General features: G+C 45.2%; 1 protein-coding gene across 1 annotated transcript in view; it reads left to right on the forward strand.

Moving 5' to 3' along the window:
- Positions 1–19164, forward strand: part of NLRP8 (NLR family pyrin domain containing 8) — a 49256-nt gene that overhangs the window by 11064 nt on the left and 19028 nt on the right. Inside the window, exons 4-7 of the mRNA XM_033224531.1 lie at positions 3327–3497; positions 8054–8221; positions 13163–13315; positions 17875–18045. Coding sequence (XP_033080422.1) covers positions 3327–3497; positions 8054–8221; positions 13163–13315; positions 17875–18045 — 663 coding nt within the window. The remainder of the gene's footprint in view (positions 1–3326; positions 3498–8053; positions 8222–13162; positions 13316–17874; positions 18046–19164) is intronic.

Genomic DNA, 19164 nt, shown 5'->3' on the forward strand with positions numbered 1-19164 from the left:
GGGCAGTGTGCAGGTCTCCTCAGCCATGGCTGAGTTCCTCCAGGGCAGAGGTAAGCAAGCTACACCCAGGAGGCCAAACCCAGCTTTTTCTGCTTGTTTAGGTAAATACAGTTTGATTGGAGCCTGGCCGTGCTTGTGACATATTGTCTGTGACTGCTACCCCACTGCCGTGGCAGGACCGAGTCATTGCCGGGAAATTCACTGCCAGAAAAGCTGAATATATTTGCTACCCGGTCAATTACAGGAAAAGTTTCCCAACCCCTGCTCTAGCATATATTTTTATTTATGGTATTATTTTTTGTAGAGATGAGGGGCTCACTTTGTTACCCAGCCTGGTCTTGAATGCCTGGGCTCATGCAGTCCTCTTGCCTCTGCCTGCCAAAGTGCTGGGATTACAGGCATGAGCCACCACGCCCAGCCAGGGATTATTTTTTGTTTTTCGTTTTGTTTTTTTTTTTTTGAGATGGAGTCTTGCTCTGTCGCCCAGGCTGGAGTGCAGTGGCGCGATCTTGGTTCACTGCAAGCTCCGCCTCCTGGGTTCACACCATTCTCCTGCCTCAGCCTCCCGAGTAGCTGGGACTACAGGTGCTCACCACCACGCCCGGCTAATTTTTTGTATTTTTAGTAGAGACGGGGTTTCACCATGTTAGCCAGGGTGGTCTCGATCTCCTGATCTCATGATCTGCCTGCCTTGGCCTCCCAAAGTGCTGGGATTACAGGTGTGAGCCACTGTGCCCCGTCACCAGGGTATATATATTTTTTAAAGGAATTGCTGCATCACAAGATATGTACACATCACATCTATAACTTTATCAGCATGAATATCACTAAGCTACTTTCCAGGGAAACTTCGTATTTCTTGGGTATGTCCCTGACCCAAACTGGGGGTCGGGCTGCTTATTCTCACAGCCCAATAACGAGACACAGATTAACTGCAAAAGAAGAGAGTTTATTTCTATAACTGGTTACAGGGCGAAGGCCAAGAAATATCACCAGACCAACTAAAAATTATAAAGCTTTCCAGAGCTTATATGCCTTCTAAGCTATATGTTTACATGTAAGTGTGTATTCCTCTAAAGACATAAGTGATTAACTTCTTTTAATCTATAACTAAGGTCTGAGTCCTGTAGACCTCCCTCTGGAACCTCAGTAAATATACTTAACTAGATAAGTCCAGGTGCTGGGGTGATTATCCTTATCTTGTCTCCCACTAAATCATGGAGGCTTGGGGAGTTCCTTCAGACCCCAATAAAATTTGTTTGTGAAGGTCTGGGGAGTTCCTTCAGACCCCCAACAAAAACTTGTTTAATTCTGAATGGGTCCCGTTGAGAGTTTCTTCATTATCTTGTCATACCTCAAGGCCCAGGAAAAGCCTGGGCAAAACTCTTGGTGGGCTTTTGTTACATTTCAGCCTTCCTATGAGGGCTCTGGCTCTGTCAGCTTTTAAGATTTAACTTATCCACCCAGTCAGTGCCAAAACAGTTGTGACGGAGGCCTACCTGTTCAGCTGCTCGTGAGACCAGGCGTGCCACAGGTAGAATGAATTCTATTCACTCCAATATTGAATGGCTACACCAAACCATGTTTTTCTTATGTCTACTCCCAACTTATGTGGGCAATTCCAACGCACGCCACAAAATCACATTCAAGGAGCCATCCAGTCCCCGAGGACCTGTTATTAGGGAGGTTCCGGAATAAATACCAGAGCTCGATGTTCAACTTGGTGATAACTGTCAGTCACCCGACTAAGACCTCAAGAATCTAGTCACAGTGAATCACAATGTCTTTCTATGACGCTGCATAGTCTTAAGCCCTGACATCCGCAGAAATCTTAAGACATGACACATTTCTTTCACGTTGATTAGTCCACTGATCATTTTTGTGTGGGTTCCCGGAGGGAGTTGATATCATTCCTACTTATTTGCATTTCTATGTATTTGGTGGATGCAAAAATGGATGAATCCATTTCATGGGATTTAAATTTTATGCAAAAACTACATGCTAGTGTAAATATTCTAAAAATTGCTTTTTTCATCTTTGTGTCTTGGCAATGTCTATGCACACCTTTTCAATGAAGTGTTCTTTGAAAAATAGGTGTGCTAGAGATGATTAAACTATTTCCCCCTTGATAGACTTTTGGGTTGCTTTCAACTATTTCTTTCTTTCTTTTTTTTTTTTTTTGATATGGAATCTTTCTCCGTTGCCCAGGCTGGAGTGCAATGGCACGATCTTGGCTCACGGCAACCTCCGCCTCCTAGGTTCAAGCAATTCTCTTTGCCTCAGCCTCCCAAGTAGCTGGGATTACAGGTGTCCATCACCACGCCCGGCTAATCTTTTTTGTATTTTTAGTAGAGACAGGGTTTCACTATATTGGCCAGGCTGGGCTCGAACTCCTGGCCTTGTGATCTGCCTGCCTTGGCCTCCCATAGTGCTGGGATTACAATGTGAGCCACCGTGCCTGGCCACTTTCAACTATTTCTTTAATGCAACCAACAGCAGTCTTCACATGTGTGTCTTGGTCAGCCTCCCTGAAAGGACTGTATGGGGAAGAATGAAAGAGAAAGTCAGCAGGTCCTTCTACAGCCAAACTACATGGCACTAGCTCTGGATTTTTCTTTCTTATACTCACTGTGTCAAAAAGATTAATTTTTCCTTTATTCTGATCCTATATGGTTTTTTTAAAGAATAAGAATTGTATATACACAGGGTAAGAATGGAGGTACAGAATATAATTCAATCTCTGCCCCCTACATAAATCCCATGTAATTAAAAAAGCAATTCCTGTCTAGGCACGCTGATTCAGCCTGTAACCCTAGTACTTTGAGAGACCAAGCTAGGAGGATCGCTTGAGCCCAGGAATTCAAGACCAGCCTGGGTAACATGGAGAATCCCTGCTTCAACAAAAAATACAAAAATGAGTTAGGTGTCGTGGCGTGTGCCTGTAACCCCAGCTCCTCAGGAAGCTGGAGTGGACCGCCTGAGCCCGGGAGTTAGAGGCTGCAGTGAGCTGTGTTCAGACCACTACACTCCAGCCTGCACGACAGAGTGACACCCTGTCTCAAAAAAATAAATACAAAATAAAAGCAACTTCCTTTTTTCCAAGTCATGGCAACAGACAGGACTCTTATTTGAGGCCATGAGTCTTCCAGGAATGAAATGAGAAATCTCATGATGGTTTTTCTGAGTGCTTTATTTAAATGAGGACATCTTAGAGTCACCAGAGGCCTATGGCCCTAACCTGAATAGGGAACACCAGCCCTGGGCTTCCAAGTAGGTTTTCTCCAGTTTAACGAAAAGGTGTTTTCTCTCTTCTCCCTTCCATGCAGAGCACCAGAGAGCAAAGCACTCCATGGCTGGTGGCAAGACTTATGCTCTGTGTTTGCAACAAATGATAAGCTGGAAGTCCTTACTGTGACCAACAGTGTTTTGGAGCCTCCTTTTTGGAAGGCTCTTGCTGCTGCACTGAAGCACCCTCAGTGTAAACTGCAAAAGTTACTGTGAGTATAACACAAATCCCACTGGAAGGAATTCTATGGAGATGGTCTGTTTCCCATCTACTTTCTTCATTCCCTTTCCAATCACACTAGACTTCCCGAAGGCACCCATGTCCAGCCTTGGACAGAGGCATGGGAGGAGTGAGTCATGGGGTACGTGGTGAGGGAAACCACAAACTGGAGCCAGGCTGCCGGCTCGACCTGTCTCTAGTCACTCTTAGATTGGTGCAAATGCCATTGCAGTTTTTGCCATTAGTGACATTTGCACCAACCTAATAGCTCTGTGTCCTTAAGTGAATGGCGTATACAGCGGGTCGTGGAATTCCTGACATCTCCCTGATGTGTGTCAACGTGTCCGTCCATAAAATGATCAGCCCGGTGCTGTGGTTCATGCCTATTCACTTCAGCTCAGGTGTTTGAGACCAGTCCTCGCTACTTGGGAGGCTGAGGTGGGAGGATCACCCGAGCCCAGGAGGCAGAGGTTGCAGTGATGGTGAGTCATGAACTGGCCACTGCACTCCAGCCTGGGTGACAGAGTGAGGCCCTGTCTCAAAACAAACAAGAAATAAATAAAATTAAATGATCATGACGGAGAGATTAAATGCAGTCCTTCTTGCGAAGCCCGTAGGACTGTCCCTGAAGTGGAACCAGCACTGCGTGACCCAGGGTGTGGTGGTTACTCTGTGGAGGTACACTGCCTTATGGAAGCCACGTGTGACCTGAGCACTGAGTATGGTTCACTGCTGCATTCCTTTAAAGTATTAATATGTACTATTATTCCCCCTTCTTTTAAAAAATGGAGTCTCGCTCTGTTGTCCAGGCTAGAGTGCAGTGGGGGGATCTCAGCTCACTGCAACCTCCTCATCCCAGGTTCAAGTGATTCTCCTGCCTCAGCCTTCCGAGTAGCTGGGACTACAGGCGTGCACCACCACGCCCGGCTAGTTTTTGTATTTTTAGTAGAGATGGGGTTTCACCATGTTGGTCAGACTGGTCTGGAACTCCTGACCTCAAGTGATCTGCCCTCCTCAGCCTCCCAAGGTGCTCGGATTACAGACGTGAGCTGCCACGCCCAGCCCCCCCCCCCCTTTTTTTTCTTTTAGCAAAGTGAGAACTGGAGAGGTTAAGTGATTTGTCTAAGATCCTGCAGCTGACAAGCCTTAGGTAAAGCACTCCACCGCAGACAGCCCAAAGCTCATCTTCACCAACACTGTGCTTCTCTAACTCACCACCATTAGCAGGTGCCTGTGTAGGGTAAGCCTCACCAAAGAGGGCATGTTTGAACCCCCAAGTGGGATCTTGCTCTCTTGCCCAGGCTGGAGTACAGTGGCATGATCGTGGCTCACTGCAACCTTGACCTGGGCTCAAGCAATCTTCCCACCTCAGCCTCTCGTGTAGTTGGGGCCACAGACATATCCCACCATTGCCCAGCTAATTTTTTTTTAAATTTTTTTTAGAGACAAGATCTCCCTATGTTGCCCAAGCTGGTTTCAAACTTTTGATCTTTTTTTTTTTTTTTTTGAGACGGAGTCTCGCTCTGTCGCCTAGGCTGGAGTGCAGTGGCTGGATCTCAGCTCACTGCAAGCTCCGCCTCCCAGGTTTACGCCATTGTCCTGCCTCAGCCTCCCGAGTAGCTGGGACTACAGGAGCCCGCCAACTCACCCGGCTAGTTTTTTGTATTTTTTAGTAGAGACGGAGTTTCACCATGTTAGCCAGGATGGTCTTGATCTCCTGACCTCATGATCCGCCTGTCTTGGCCTCCTAAAGTGCTGGGATTACAGGCTTGAGCCACCGCACCCGGCTCAAACTTTTTATCTTAAGTGATCCACCCGTCTCAGCCTCCCAAAGTGCTGGGATTATAAGTGTGAGCCACCGCGCCCAGCCACTATTTTTAACAATGTAAGAGTGAATGTGTATGCATTGCCCACCATCTGCTAGGCTATCTTAGGTTCTTTGCACGTGAATGCTCTTAAAACTCACCCCAAGCAGTAGGTGTCCCTGCTTCACAGATGAAGAAACTGAGGCATGAGGTTACATCATTACTAAGCAGTCAAATTCGGCTCCAGAATCAGTTCTCTTAGCCACTACTCCATATGCTGTCTCTCTAGAGTTTTTAAGATCCAAAAACCCAATAATTCACCATGTGAACCACTGGCCCCTTCCTTGAAATAAGCTACCAGGCATCCACATGGCTCCTGGCCATTATCAGAGATATGTTCTCTCCTGTTACTATAATGGTTATTATTCGCTCCTGCTTACTGGGTGCCTACTGTGTGATAAACACCGGGCTGAGAATTTCACGGCATGAATTGTCACAGCCATCCTAAGGAGAACACGTCGTATGCTCTCCCTCCTAGACCTGAAGCTGAACTTTAGGGAGGTTACGTGACGTGTGAAAGGTGGTGCGACTAGGGCTGTTGAACTGAGCTGAGAACTCAGTTCTGAACTCCATGTTGCACAGAAGAGGCCCCTCCTCATGGACTGATTGAATGCAGAAGAACTAGTTAGTTGGCCAGGCGTGGTGGCTCACGCCTGTCATCCCAGCACTTTGGGAGGCCAAGGCAGACAGATTGCCTGAGCTCAGGAGTTTGCGACCAGCCTGGGCAACCCGGTGAAACCCTGTCTCTACTAAAAATATAAAAAAAAATTAGCTGGGTGTGGTGGCATGCGTCTGTAATCCCAGTTATGTGGGAGGCTGCGGCAGGAGAATTGCTTGAACCTGGGAGGCAGAGGTTGCAGTGAGCCAAGATTGTGCCACTGCACTCCAGCCTGGGTCACAGAGCACGACTGTCTCAAAAAAAAAAAAAAAAAAGAAAAGGGAAAAAAAAGAACGAGTTAACCACCTCCATTGTGATGATGGCATCACGAATATCTGCATAATCCAAACTCATCAAATTGTATATATTAAATATATGCAGGATTTTGTATATCAATTATACCTCAAGCAAACTGTTTTTAAACAACTAATTAGAAAGAGATTCAGCATTGAACATAAGCATTAGAGGTGCAGAGCAAATCTGTGTCCCTAGTTTTAGAAAAGGAGCATGATGGCAAGCAGTGGTAGCTCATGACTGTAATCCCAACATTTTGGGAGGCTGAGGCAGTAGGATCACTTGAGGCTACCAGTGGAAGAGCAGCCTGGACAACATAGTGAGACCCCGTATCTACAAAACTTTTTCAAAAAAGAAAGTAGATCAGAAAGTTGAGCTTTGTAGGCCGGGTGTGGTAACTCATGCCTGTAATCCCAGCACTTTGGGAAGCCAAAGCAGATGGATGACTTGAGGTCAGGAGTTCAAGACCAGCCTGGCCAACATAATAAAACCCTGTCTCTGCTAAAAATACAAAAATTAGCCAGCCGTGGTAGTGGGTGCCTATAGTCCCAGCTACTTGGGAGGCTGAGGCAGGAGAATCACTTGAATCCGGGAGGCAGAGGTTGCAGTGAGCTGAGATCGCGCCACTGCACTCCAGCCTGGGCAACAGAGTGAGACTCTGTCTCACAAGGGGAAAAAAAATAGCTGAGCTTTGTTATTAAAATAAAGAAATATAAATAAAAAATTTAAAACAAAAAGCATGATTTTAGGAGAGTGTGGGGAAAAACAGTCCTCTGAATCCTTCAGGAATAGGGTGACATTCCCTTTGCTTTAGGAAAGCCTTCACAGACCTTAGCCTAATCGAATTCTGATCCTATGAGTCATTCTTTTTTTTTTTTTTGAGACGGACTCTCACTCTGTCACCCAGGCTGGAGAGCAGTGGCACAATCTCGGCTCACTGCAAGCTCCGCCTCCCGGGTTCACACCGTTCTCCTGCCTCAGCCTTCCGAGTAGCTGGGACTACAGGCGCCCGCCACCACGCCTGGCTAATTTTTTTGTATTTTTAATAGAGACGGGGTTTCACCGTGTTTGCCAGGATGGTCTCGATCTCCTGATCCGCCCGCCTCAGCTTCCCAAAGTGCTGGGATTACAGGTGTGAGCCACTGCGCCCAGCTAAGTCATTCATTTAAAAAAATTTTTTTAATTATACTTTAAGTTCTGGGGTACATATACAGAAAGTGCAGGTTTGTTACATAGGTATGCATGTGCCATGGTGGTTTGCTGCACCCATCAACCCATCATCTAGGTTAGGTGTTTATCCTAATACTCTCCCTCGCCTTGCTCCCCAGCCTCCGACAGGCCCGGGTGTGTGATGTTCCCCTCCCTGCATCCTTGTGTTCTCTTGTTGAACTCCCACTTATACGTGTGAACGTGCGGCGTTTGGTTTTCTGTTCTTGTGTTAGTTTGCTGAGAATGATGGTTCCAATCCAAATGCCCATTAGTGATAGACCGGATAAAGAAAATATAGCCATTAATTCTGACTTACAGTTTTCCCAGGATAGGACCTGAATAATCACACGTTTGTATCACTCTTTAATGTCTGCGTCCTGAATTCAGTTGTAAAGCCCCTGAGGGTGGGACCGCACCTGTCCCACGTGCAGCTGTAGCTTCCGGGAGCCTCCTTTGTGAGGCCACAGAATTCTACGAATGTGGACAGGACCCTATTCCAAGGAGACGCTCTTCCCTCTCCAGCTTAAGGCGTGTGAATAGCACTGTGCTGAACCAGGACTTAATCGGTGTTTTGACGGGGAACCAGCATCTGAGATACTTGGAAATACAGCGTGTGGAAGTGGACTCCAACACCGTGAAGCTTCTATGCAGAGCACTGAGATCCCCCCGGTGCTGTCTGCAATGTCTCAGGTGAGATTTGAGACGGCGGGTAGAGCGGGAATCGGGGTACCGGGATGGTCTTTTCAGGGGTGGTGTTGAGAGGCTCAGTTTTCCTCTCTCTTTTCATTGATCTGCTGTTGGCTTTGTTCAACTTTAAACGTACAATTTGGGCCAGGCACGGTGGCTCATGCCTGTAATCCCAGCACTTTGGGAGGCCAAGGCGGGAGGATCACGAGGTCAAGAGACCAGCCTGGCCAACATGGTGAAACCCCATCTCTACTAAAAATACAAAAAATTAACTGGTGTGGTGGGCAGGCTAATCTCAGCTACTGTAATTATGGGCTGTAATCTCAGGTACTCGGGAGGCTGAGGCAGGATAATCGCTTGAACCTGGGAGGTGGAGGTTGCAGCGAGCCAAGATCGCACCACTGCACTCCAGCCTGGGTGACAGAGCGAGACTCAGTCTGAAGAAAAAAAAAAAAAGTACTATTTGACCATGTTCTAGATCCATCTGATACCAGGAAACCTGAGCCCCAGTGGTGAACTGGAGCACCTCCTATTGGATTGTGAAAGCTGGATATTTTCTAACTTTTTATTTTAAGTTTTGTGAATACATAGGTATATTTATTTGTGGTGTACATAAGATGTTTTGGTTCAAGCATGCAGTGTGAAATAATCACATCTTGGAGAATGGGAGATCTAGCCCTTCAAACATTTATCCTTTGTTTTACAAACAATTGATTTATACTTTAGTTATTTTGGAATGTACAATTTATTATTAACTATAGTTCCTCTGTTGTGCTCGTGAATACTAGGTCTTATTCTTTTTTAACCTGTTAACCCATTTATGCCTAAGGCTGCAATGTTTTGAATTTTTTCAGTCAGACCTTGGCGATGACCTTGAGCAGTGAGATATAAATGACTCCCACATGCTTAGTGTTCCAATAATGGAACACTAGGCATAAATGGTTTTAACAGTCCTGACCTTCCCCTGCTCTCCACCCTCCCACTACCCTTCCCAGCCCCTGGTAACCATCCTCCTACTCTCTATGTCCATGAGTTCAATTGTTTTGATTTTGAGACCCCACAAATAAGTGAGAACACATGGTTTCTCTTTGTGTGCCTGGCTTATTTCACTTAACAGAATGATCTCCAGTTCCATCCATGTCATTGCAAATGACTGAATCTTACTCTCTGTCATGGGTGAATGGTGCTCCATTGTGTATATGTACCACATTTTCTTTATCCATTTGTCTGATGGATACTTAGGTTGTTTCTGAATCTTAACTACTGAGAACAGAGCTGCAACAATCATGGTAGTACAGACATCTCTTTGATGGACTGATTTCCTTTTCTTGGGGTGTATACCAACAGGGGATGACTGGATCACATGGCAGCCTGCAAGAGCTGATTTTTCATCATTCAGGAATTTCATGAGCCAGTTGTTAAACAACGTTTTTAAAAATGAAATCATAGGCTTACAAATATATTAAACAACAAAAGTCATAGATTATCAAAATGCATTGTTTCCTAATTATTTTATGGTTCATTATTATCCCTGCTAGGGTTCAGCAAACTTTTTCTATGACAAGCCAGATAAAAAACACTTTTGGCCTCTGGGGCCATGCCGTCTCTGTCCTGATGGCTCCACTCTGCCATTGCAGTACCAAGGCTGCCAGAGTTCGTAGGTAAACAAATGGATATAGCTATGTTCCAATAAAACTTTATGTACACTGAAACGTGAATTTAATATAATTTTCATATGTCACAAAATATTCTTCTTTTAATAATTTTTTAACCATTTAAAAATTTTTGTGGGGGCTGGAGACGGTGGCTCACGCCTATAATCCTAGCCCTTTGGGAGGCTGAGGCAGGTGCATCACCTGAAGTTGAGAGTTCAAGACCAGCCTGGGCAACATGGCGAAACCCCTTCTATACTGAAAATACAAAAATTAGCCGGGTGTGGTGGTGCACAACTGTAATCCTAGCTACTTGGGAGGCTGAGGCAGGAGAAATGCTTGAATCCGGGAGGCAGAGGTTGCAGTGAGCCAAGATTGCTCCATTGCACTCCAACCTGGGTGACAGAGCAAAAACTCCATCTCAAAAAAAATAAAATAAAATAGGCCAGGCACAGTGACTCACGCCTGTAATCCCAGCACTTTGGGAGGTCGAGGTGGGTGGATCACCTGAGGTCAGGAGTTTGAGACCAGCCTGACCAACATGGTGAAATCCCGCCTCTACTAAAAATACAGAATTAGCCAGTTGTGGTAGCACACGCCTGCAATCCCAGATACTCAGGAGGCTAAGGCAGGAGAATCACTTGAATCCAGGAAGTGGAGGATGTGGTGAGCCGAGATTGTGCCATTGCACTCCAGCCTGGGCAACAAGAGCAGAAATCTGTCTCAAAAAATAATAATAATAAATAAAATAATGTTTTATTTGAAAACATTCTTAGTTGATAATGCTGTAGAAAACCAAGTGGCATTGGCCGGGCGCGGTGGCTCAAGCCTGTAATCCCAGCACTTTGGGAGGCCAAGACGGGCGGATCATGAGGTCAGGAGATCGAGACCATCCTGGCTAACACGCTGAAACCCCGTCTCTACTAAAAAATACAAAAAAATAGGCCGGGCGCGGTGGCTCAAGCCTGTAATCCCAGCACTTTGGGAGGCCGAGACGGGCGGATCACGAGGTCAGGAGATCGAGACCATCCTGGCTAACATGGTGAAACCCCGTCTCTACTAAAAAAATACAAAAAAACTAGCCGGGCGAGGTGGCGGCGCCTGTAGTCCTGGCTCCTCGGGAGGCTTAGGCAGGAGAATGGCGAGAACCCGGGAGGCGGAGCTTGCAGTGAGCTGAGAGATCCGGCCACTGCACTCCAGTCCGGGCAACAGAGCGAGACTCCGCCTCAAAAAAAAAAAAAAAAAAAAAAAAAGAAAACCAAGTGGCACTCCGGAGGAGGCCCACGAGCCACTGCTTGCCAGCTCCTGACCACTGCCCTGGGGCTGCTGCCGCCGTCTACCGTACCCATTTGGTGGAAACAGGATGTTATGGGGCACTGCTCTGCACCTCCTCCCAGCTCCTCACTAAGTGACCTCCCACGGTGAGCTAAAAAGCAGCCATGGCAGAGGCATTTACACTACAGGCACTGGCAAACACTGCACATCAGGACTCCCTTCTCCAGAAGAGCAGTAGTTAAACATGTACTGCCATGCCCCTACTCAGACTCTCCTTTTTTGGTTTGTTTATATTCATAGTTTTTAGGGTACAGGAGGTTTTTGGTTACATGGATAAGTTCTTTAGTGGTGATTTCTAAGAATTTAGTGCACTTGTTACCCGAGTCGTGTACTCTGTCCCCCTTGGGTAGTCTTTTATCCCTCACCTCCTTCCAACCTTCACCCCAACCACAAGTCCCCTGAGTCTATTATATCATTCTTATGCCTTTGCATCATCATAGCTTAGCTCCCATCTGTAAATGAGAACATACAATGTTTGGTTTTCTATCCCTGAGTTACTTAGAATAATGGCCTCCAGCTCCATCCAAGTTGCTGCAAAAGACATCATTTCATTCCTTTTTCATGACTGAGTAGTATTCCGTGGTGTGTATATACCACATTTTCCTTATCCACTCTTTGGTACCCAAGTGGGTTCCATATCTTTGCAATTGTGAATTGTGTTGCTATAAACATGCGTGTGAAAGTGTCTTTTTCACATAAAGACTTCTTTTCCTTTGTGTAGTTGCCCAAAGATCGAATGGTAGCTCCACTTTTAGTCCAGACCCCACTTTCCAGCCTTTCCATGTGTGAACCTTCTCTCAACAGAATTTGTATGACCTCTTGTTTTGTATTCATCTGCCAGCGTTGCTCCTTTACATCCAACAGAGCTGGATGTAGCTTGGATAATCTCTGCATTTCATTACCTTTCTTGCACAGAACGGAAAGCTCAGGTGGCTGGAACCTGGAGGGTGATAAGCACAATGCGTCACTGAATGTCTTTGTATAAACAGCCCACCTTGCGGCCGAAATCCCGCCTGAGAAGACAGCGGCCGTGAGACTCAGGAAAAAATCCCTGATGTCACTGAATTTAAGTTATTCACCTTGATGATGACTGGCAAATAAATGCACAAAGTATGAGACAGGAGAAGTAAGCATTGAGGTCTACTGCACAGCAGGGTGACTCTAAATAATAATAATGTGATATTTCAGAGTTGCTGGCTGGGCGCGGTGGCTCAAGCCTGTAATCCCAGCACTTTGGGAGGCCGAGACGGGCGGATCACGAGGTCAGGAGATCGAGACCATCCTGGCTAACACGGTGAAACCCCATCTCTACTAAAAAATACAAAAAAAAAAAGAAAAAAAAAACTAGCCAGGCGAGGTGGCGGGCGCCTGTAGTCCCAGCTACTCGGGAGGCTGAGGCAGGAGAATGGCGTGAACCCGGGAGGCGGAGCTTGCAGTGAGCTGAGATCCGGCCACTGCACTCCAGCCTGGGCGACAGAGCGAGACTCCGTCTCAAAAAAAAAAAAAAAAAAAAACAAAGTTGCTAAAGGAGTAGATTTTTAACATTCTCACTGCCAAAAAAATTAAGTTGGTGAGATGATGGATATGTTAATTAGCTTGATTGACTCTTTCTATAATGTACACATAAATGAAAATATTGGACCCCATAAATATACACCATGATCATTTTCCAGCCAACTTGTTTTGAAATTTGTGTTTCAAGGAGCTGAATGGAGAGAGTTAGAGCTCAGTCGTTATTGTATTCCAGTTGATGACAACTCCAAGAGTGGGTTGTTTTCTGCTGATGACATGGTAGGAAGTTCCTGAGCTTGGTGCAGGTGCACTGGCTGGAAAGTTGGAAATAATCCCCTGAGTCTCTGCTGTGAAGACCGAGATGTGAGACAGTGGGATCCAGGAGGCTCTATGGGTACCATTTTTCCCAGAGCCACAGCTCAGTATTTGTGTCTGGCTTCTACAGGTTGGAAGACTGCTTGGCCACCCCTAGAATTTGGATGGATCTTGGCAGTAATCTTCAAGTTAACAGACATCTAAAGACTCTCATACTAACAAAAATCTCCCTGGAGAACTGTGGGGCGTATTACCCGTCCATGGCCCAGATGGAGAGGCTGTCGTAAGTCTGTCTGGTGGCTGTGGTTGTGGTGGTGGTGGTGGAGGTTTGGTGGATTTAGTGCTTCTGTGAGAAAAGCAGTCATAGGGAAGGTACATGTGTAGGAGCAAAAGTAAGTCTTGTGATCAATGTAATTATATAGATAGGTCAATAAGGGTCCAGCCAAGAATGAAAGAGAAATAACATATCTACATAAAAGTATGGATTTATACCTAATACGCTGTAATATATCAAGCATAATGAGTCCTATGTATCCATCATCTCGTTTATGAAATAGAAGTCATCAGTTCTGTTTTGCCCTGTCCTCACTGGTTTTATTAACCCTGCCCCCGACCCCACTATGATTACATATTTAATCAGGCTGATCAGGCTCCTTAATTTATGTATAGTATTAATATTACTACCCATGTATCCTTAAACAGGCATCACATCATTTTGCGTTGCTTTGAATTTTACATAAAAGGGCCAACTGCAGTGACTCACGCCTGTAATCCCAACACTTTGGGAGGCCAAGGTGGGCGGATCACCTGAGGTCAGGAGTTTGAGACCAGCCTGGCCAACATGGTGGAACCCCGTCTCTACTAAAAATACAAAAATTAGCCAGACATGGTGGTGTGCACCTGTAATCCCAGCTACTCAGGAGGCTGAAGTAGGAGAATCGCTTGAACCCGGAGGCAGATGTTGCAGTGAGCTGGTATCTCACCACTGTACTTCAGGCTGAATGACAGAGTGAGACTCCGTTTCAAAAAAAAAAAAGGATTTTACATAAAAGCATCACCTGCGATGTGTTTTTTTTCCTGATCTATATCTTAGTGTTCATCTGTTGAGTTGCTTCTATGTTAATTCCTCTTCACTACAGAATGCTATTGATATGAATATCCAAGAAGTTATTCATTCTACTCACAGTTGAGGTTTGAGCTGCTTCCAATTGTTGGCTACACATAGACACACACACACACACACACACACATGCACACACGTTGTGATGAACATTCTAAGAACAGAATTGCTGGGCCATGGTAAGTATTCATCTTCAGTTTTTCTGAGTTTGTTTCCAGCGTGTACCAATTGGCCAGAGCAATGGGTATGAAAGTGCCCCTAACTCCAAATTCTTCTCCAAGTCTTGTTATTATCAGTGTTTTTGTTACTGTTGTTGACAATCTGTTGGGCAGGAAATGGTACCTTACGGTTTTAATTTGCATTTCCTTGATTACTAGTGACTATTTTTTTTATCATCTGACTGTTCATCTTAGTTTCTCTAATTTGCATGTCTTCCCGTGTATTTAATGTGTCTCTCCTTTATTATAACTTTGGAAATTATGTCTCTTCTCAGGCCATCTCCATGTCTGCTATTTGTTCTTTGATTATTGGTGGTCTCTTTCTCTTCCCTCTTAATCCCATATATTTATTTTCTATGTTTTAATTTTTTTATTTTTTTGAGACAGAATCTTGGTCTGTTGCCCAGGTTGGAGTGCAGTGGCGTGATCTCAGCTCACTGCAAGCTCTGCCTCCTGGGTTCAAGTGATTGTCCTGCCTCAGCCTCCTGAGTAGCTGGGTAGCTGGGATTACAGGTTCCTGCCACCATGCCCAGCTACTTTTTGTATTTTTAGTAGACATGGGATTTTGCCATGTTGGCCAGACTGGTCTTGAACTCCTGTCCTCAGGTGATCCACCTGCCTTGGCCCCCAAAGTGCTGGGATTACAGATGTGAGCCACCGCACCTAGTCTTTTTTTTTTTTTTCAGGTTTTAATTTTTATTTCAATAAGTTTTAGGGGAACAGGTGGTGTTTGGTTACATAAGCTTTTTAGTGGTGATTTCTGGGATTTTGGTGTACCCAACACCCGAGCAGTGTACACTGTACCCAATGTATAGCCTTTTGTCCCTTGCCACCCCCCACCATTTCCCCCAAGTCCCCAAAGTCCTGTGTATCATTCTTATGCCTTTGTGTACTCATAGCTTAGCTCCCACATATGAGTGAGAACATACTATGTTTGGTTTCCATTCCTGAGCTACTTCACTTAGAAAAATAGTCTCCCACCAGGCGCAGTAGCTCACACCTGTAATCCCAGCACTTTGGGAGGCCGAGGCGGCGAATCACAAGGTCAGAAGATTGAGACCATGGTGAAACCCCGTCTCTACTAAAAATACAAAAAATTAGCCAGGTGCGGTGGTGGGCACCTGTAGTCCCAGCTACTTGGGAGGCTGAGGCAGGAGACTGGCATGAAACCAGGAGGTGGAGCTTGCAGTGAGCCGAGATCACACCACTGCACTCCAGCCTGGGCAACAGAGCAAGACTCTGTCTCAAAAGAAAAAAAAGAAAACTAGTCTCCAATTCACCCAGGTTACTGCAAATGCCATTATTTTGTTCCTTTTTTATGGCTGAGTAGTATTCCATGGTGTGTGTGTGTGTGTGTGTATCACATTTTCTTTATCCACTCGTTGATTTGTGGGCATTTGGGCTGGTTCCATATTTTTACAATTGCAAATTGTGCTGATATAAACATGTGTGTGCAAGTATCTTTTTCATATAATGACTTCTTTTCCTCAGGGTAGATACCCAGTAGTGGGATTGCTGCATCAAATGGTAGTTCTACTTTTAGTTCTTTAAGGAATCTCCACACTGTTTTCCATGGTGGCTGTACCAGTTTACATTTCCATCAACAGTGTAAAAGTGTTACCTTTTCACCAACACCTATCTTTTTAATTGTTTTATTATAGCCGTTCTTGCAGCAGTGAGGTGGTATCTCATTGAGGTTTTGATTTGCATTTCCCTGATAGTTAGTCATGTCAAGCATTTTTCCATTTGCTTTTTGGACATTTGCATATCTTCTTTTAGGAATTGTCTATATATGTCCTTAGCCCACTTTCTGATGGGATTTTTTTTTTCTTGCTGATATGTTCTTTGTAGATTCTGAATATGAGTCCTTTGTCAGATGTATAGATTGTGAAGATTTTCTCCCACTCTGTGGTATTGTGGGAAGTCAGGGATCCCGAATGGAGGGACCTGATGCAGCCATGACAGAAGAACATAAATTGTGAAGATTTCATGGACATTTATCACTTCCCCAATCAATACTCTTATAATTTCCTATACCTGTCTTTACTTTAATCTCTTTTTTTTTTTTTTTTTTTTTTTTTTTTGAGACGGAGCCTCGCTCTGTCACCCAGGCTGGAGTGCAGTGGCCAGATCTCAGCTCACTGTAAGCTCCGCCTCCCGGGTTTATGCCATTCTCCTGCCTCAGCCTCCCAAGTAGCTGGGATTACAGGCGCCGCCACCTCGCCTGGCTAGTTTTTTGTATTTTTAGTAGAGACGGGGTTTCACAGTATTAGCCAGGATGGTCTCGATCTCCTGACCTCGTGATCTGCCCGTCTCGGCCTCCCAAAGTGCTGGGATTACAGGCTTGAGCCACCGCGCCCGGCCAACTTTAATCTCTTAATCCTGTCATCTTTGTAAGCTGAGGATGTATGTCACTTCAGGATCTGTGATGATTGCGTTAACTGCAGAAATTGTTCGTAAAGCATGTGTGTTTGAACAATATGAAATCTGGGCACCTTAAGAACAGGATAACAGAAATTTTCAGGGAACAAGGGAGATAACCTTAAAGTCTCGCTGCCTGTAGGCTGGGCAGGATGGAGCCATATTTCTCTTATTACTGAAAATGGGTAAGAGAAATATCTTTGAATTCTTTCCCTGGTAAGGAATATTAATAATTAACAGCCCTGGGAAAGGAATGCATTCCCAGGGAGGTGGGAAGGGGGGCCTCTAAAATGGCCGGTCTGGGGGTGTCTGCCTTATGCAGTTGCAGATAAGGGATGAAACACATCCTGACCTCCTGCAGCGCTCACCAGGTTTGCTAGGATTAGGAAATTCCACCCTAGTGAATTCTAGTCAGACTGATTCTCTGCTCTTGAACCCTGTTGAGATGTTTATCAATGACAATGTGTGCACATGGGACATGGAAGTTCATTAGTAATTCTAGTTTCACCCTGACCTTGTGATCTTGCCCTGACCTTGTGATCTTTTGTTGTCCTTGAAGCATGTGATCTATGTGACCCACACCCTATTCGTACACTCCCTCCCCTTTGAAAATTGCTAATAAAAACTTGCTGGTTTTACGGTTCAGGGAGCATCACGGAACCTGCTGACATGTGATGTCTCTCCCCTGGTCACCCAGCTTTAAAATTTCTCTCTTTTGTACTCTTTCCCTTTATTTCTCAGACCAGCTGACACTTAGCAAAACTAGAAAAGAACCTACGTTGAAATATCAGGGACTGGTTTCCCCTGATCCTGTGGGCTGTCTGTTAGCTCTGCTGATTATTTCTTTTGCTGTGCAGAAGCTTTTCAGTCTAACGATTTTATTGATCCCCGATTTCTTCACCCCACCATTCCCATATCAAAGCTGCTGTCCTTTCCTTTAAAGCTTGGAAGTCCTAAGTGGTGATGACAGAGGTATGAGGATGCTTCTGCATTCAGAGGGAGAGCCCTGACTGAGATGATCACCCTTCTGTGTGAGACCAAGACCCTTCTCCATTTAGTCATCTGTGTTCTTCTCTCCCATAGGATAGAGAACTGCAGCATCACACAACTTTCTTGTGAAAGCCTTGCCTTCTGTGTCGGGGAGAGTAAGACGCTGACCCACCTGAGCTTGGCGGAAAATGCCTTGAAAGATGAAGGGGCCAAGCATATTTGGAATGCCCTGTCATACCTGAGATGTCCTCTGCAGAGGCTGGTGTAAGTCCCAGAATGTTTTCTTCTTGGAACTCCCTGGAGCAGAACAGGGTGATGAAGAGAATCTGTTATATGTTCATTTATGTCACATATTTATTAGGTGCCTACTGCATGTTAGGCATGGTGCTGGTACTGAGGGGAAAAGCATAATAGAGAGGAGGGTTATTATTTCTGATTCAGAGGCAAATGATCTAGAGGCAGAGTTCTCAAACTGTGTACCAAGATACCCAGGAGTGAACTCAGAGAGATGGCAGGGTATTTTAAATTTAAGGAATATTGACATCTATCTGTTCATCACTGTAAGAACGACTACCTCAAGGTGTAAGAATTGAAGAAAGAGGAAAGAAATGCAAAAAGTGGCTTGACAATTAAGGACAGGTTTATTTTAGAGAAAACAAACCTAAGAGGGGCTTCTGGCCGAGTTAGGTTACAGCTACACTCTCTTATAGACTAAGAGTTTTTAAGGATTCAGGGTGGGAGAGTTTATCAGAGACTTGGACTGCTTCTGTGACTCTTGGTTGTGCTTATCTGGGAGAGAAAGTTGTGTGTCTGTTCCCATACATCTTCCTGCAGCTGCAGGTATATCCACTGAGTCTGCTTTTAGCTTCCCTGTCTTAGTGCACCTGAAGGGAAAGGAATGTGCTATTTTACTGGGATGTGCTGTTTTACTGGGGCTCATGGTATGAGGGTGGAGTTTGGCAGTTACCTGAGAGACTTCCCCCCTCAACCTCCCTCTGTGCCCAAGCTGTCTTATCTGTGTTTTACTGTCTGCTCTTTCTAGCCACTTGTAATTAGGAGATAAGTGATTTCCTTGAAATGCATGAGGCTACAAAGGGAGCTGGAACTTAAAGTGGCAGTGTCTGTCCAAGATGACGATGTTCCTGCTCTGTCACAAGGCAGTTCATTTTCATAGCTTGAAATCAGCCATAGCAGAAGTTCTTGCACCTTGGAAACTGGCAGTCACTACACACTAGGGCTTTTGTTTGTTTGCTCTAGAGAGCTGGTTTACTAGGACATCACTGAACCATAACCATTGAATCTGCCTCTTTATTTCTTGTCTCACATAAGAATAAAAGCTGCTAAAAGGCAGGGGCCCTAATTCCTGCCTTTAATTCCCATCCT

This window comes from Trachypithecus francoisi, unplaced genomic scaffold (genome assembly GCF_009764315.1).
Source record: "Trachypithecus francoisi isolate TF-2019V2 unplaced genomic scaffold, Tfra_2.0 Lachesis_group12, whole genome shotgun sequence".
Lineage (NCBI taxonomy): Eukaryota > Metazoa > Chordata > Mammalia > Primates > Cercopithecidae > Trachypithecus > Trachypithecus francoisi.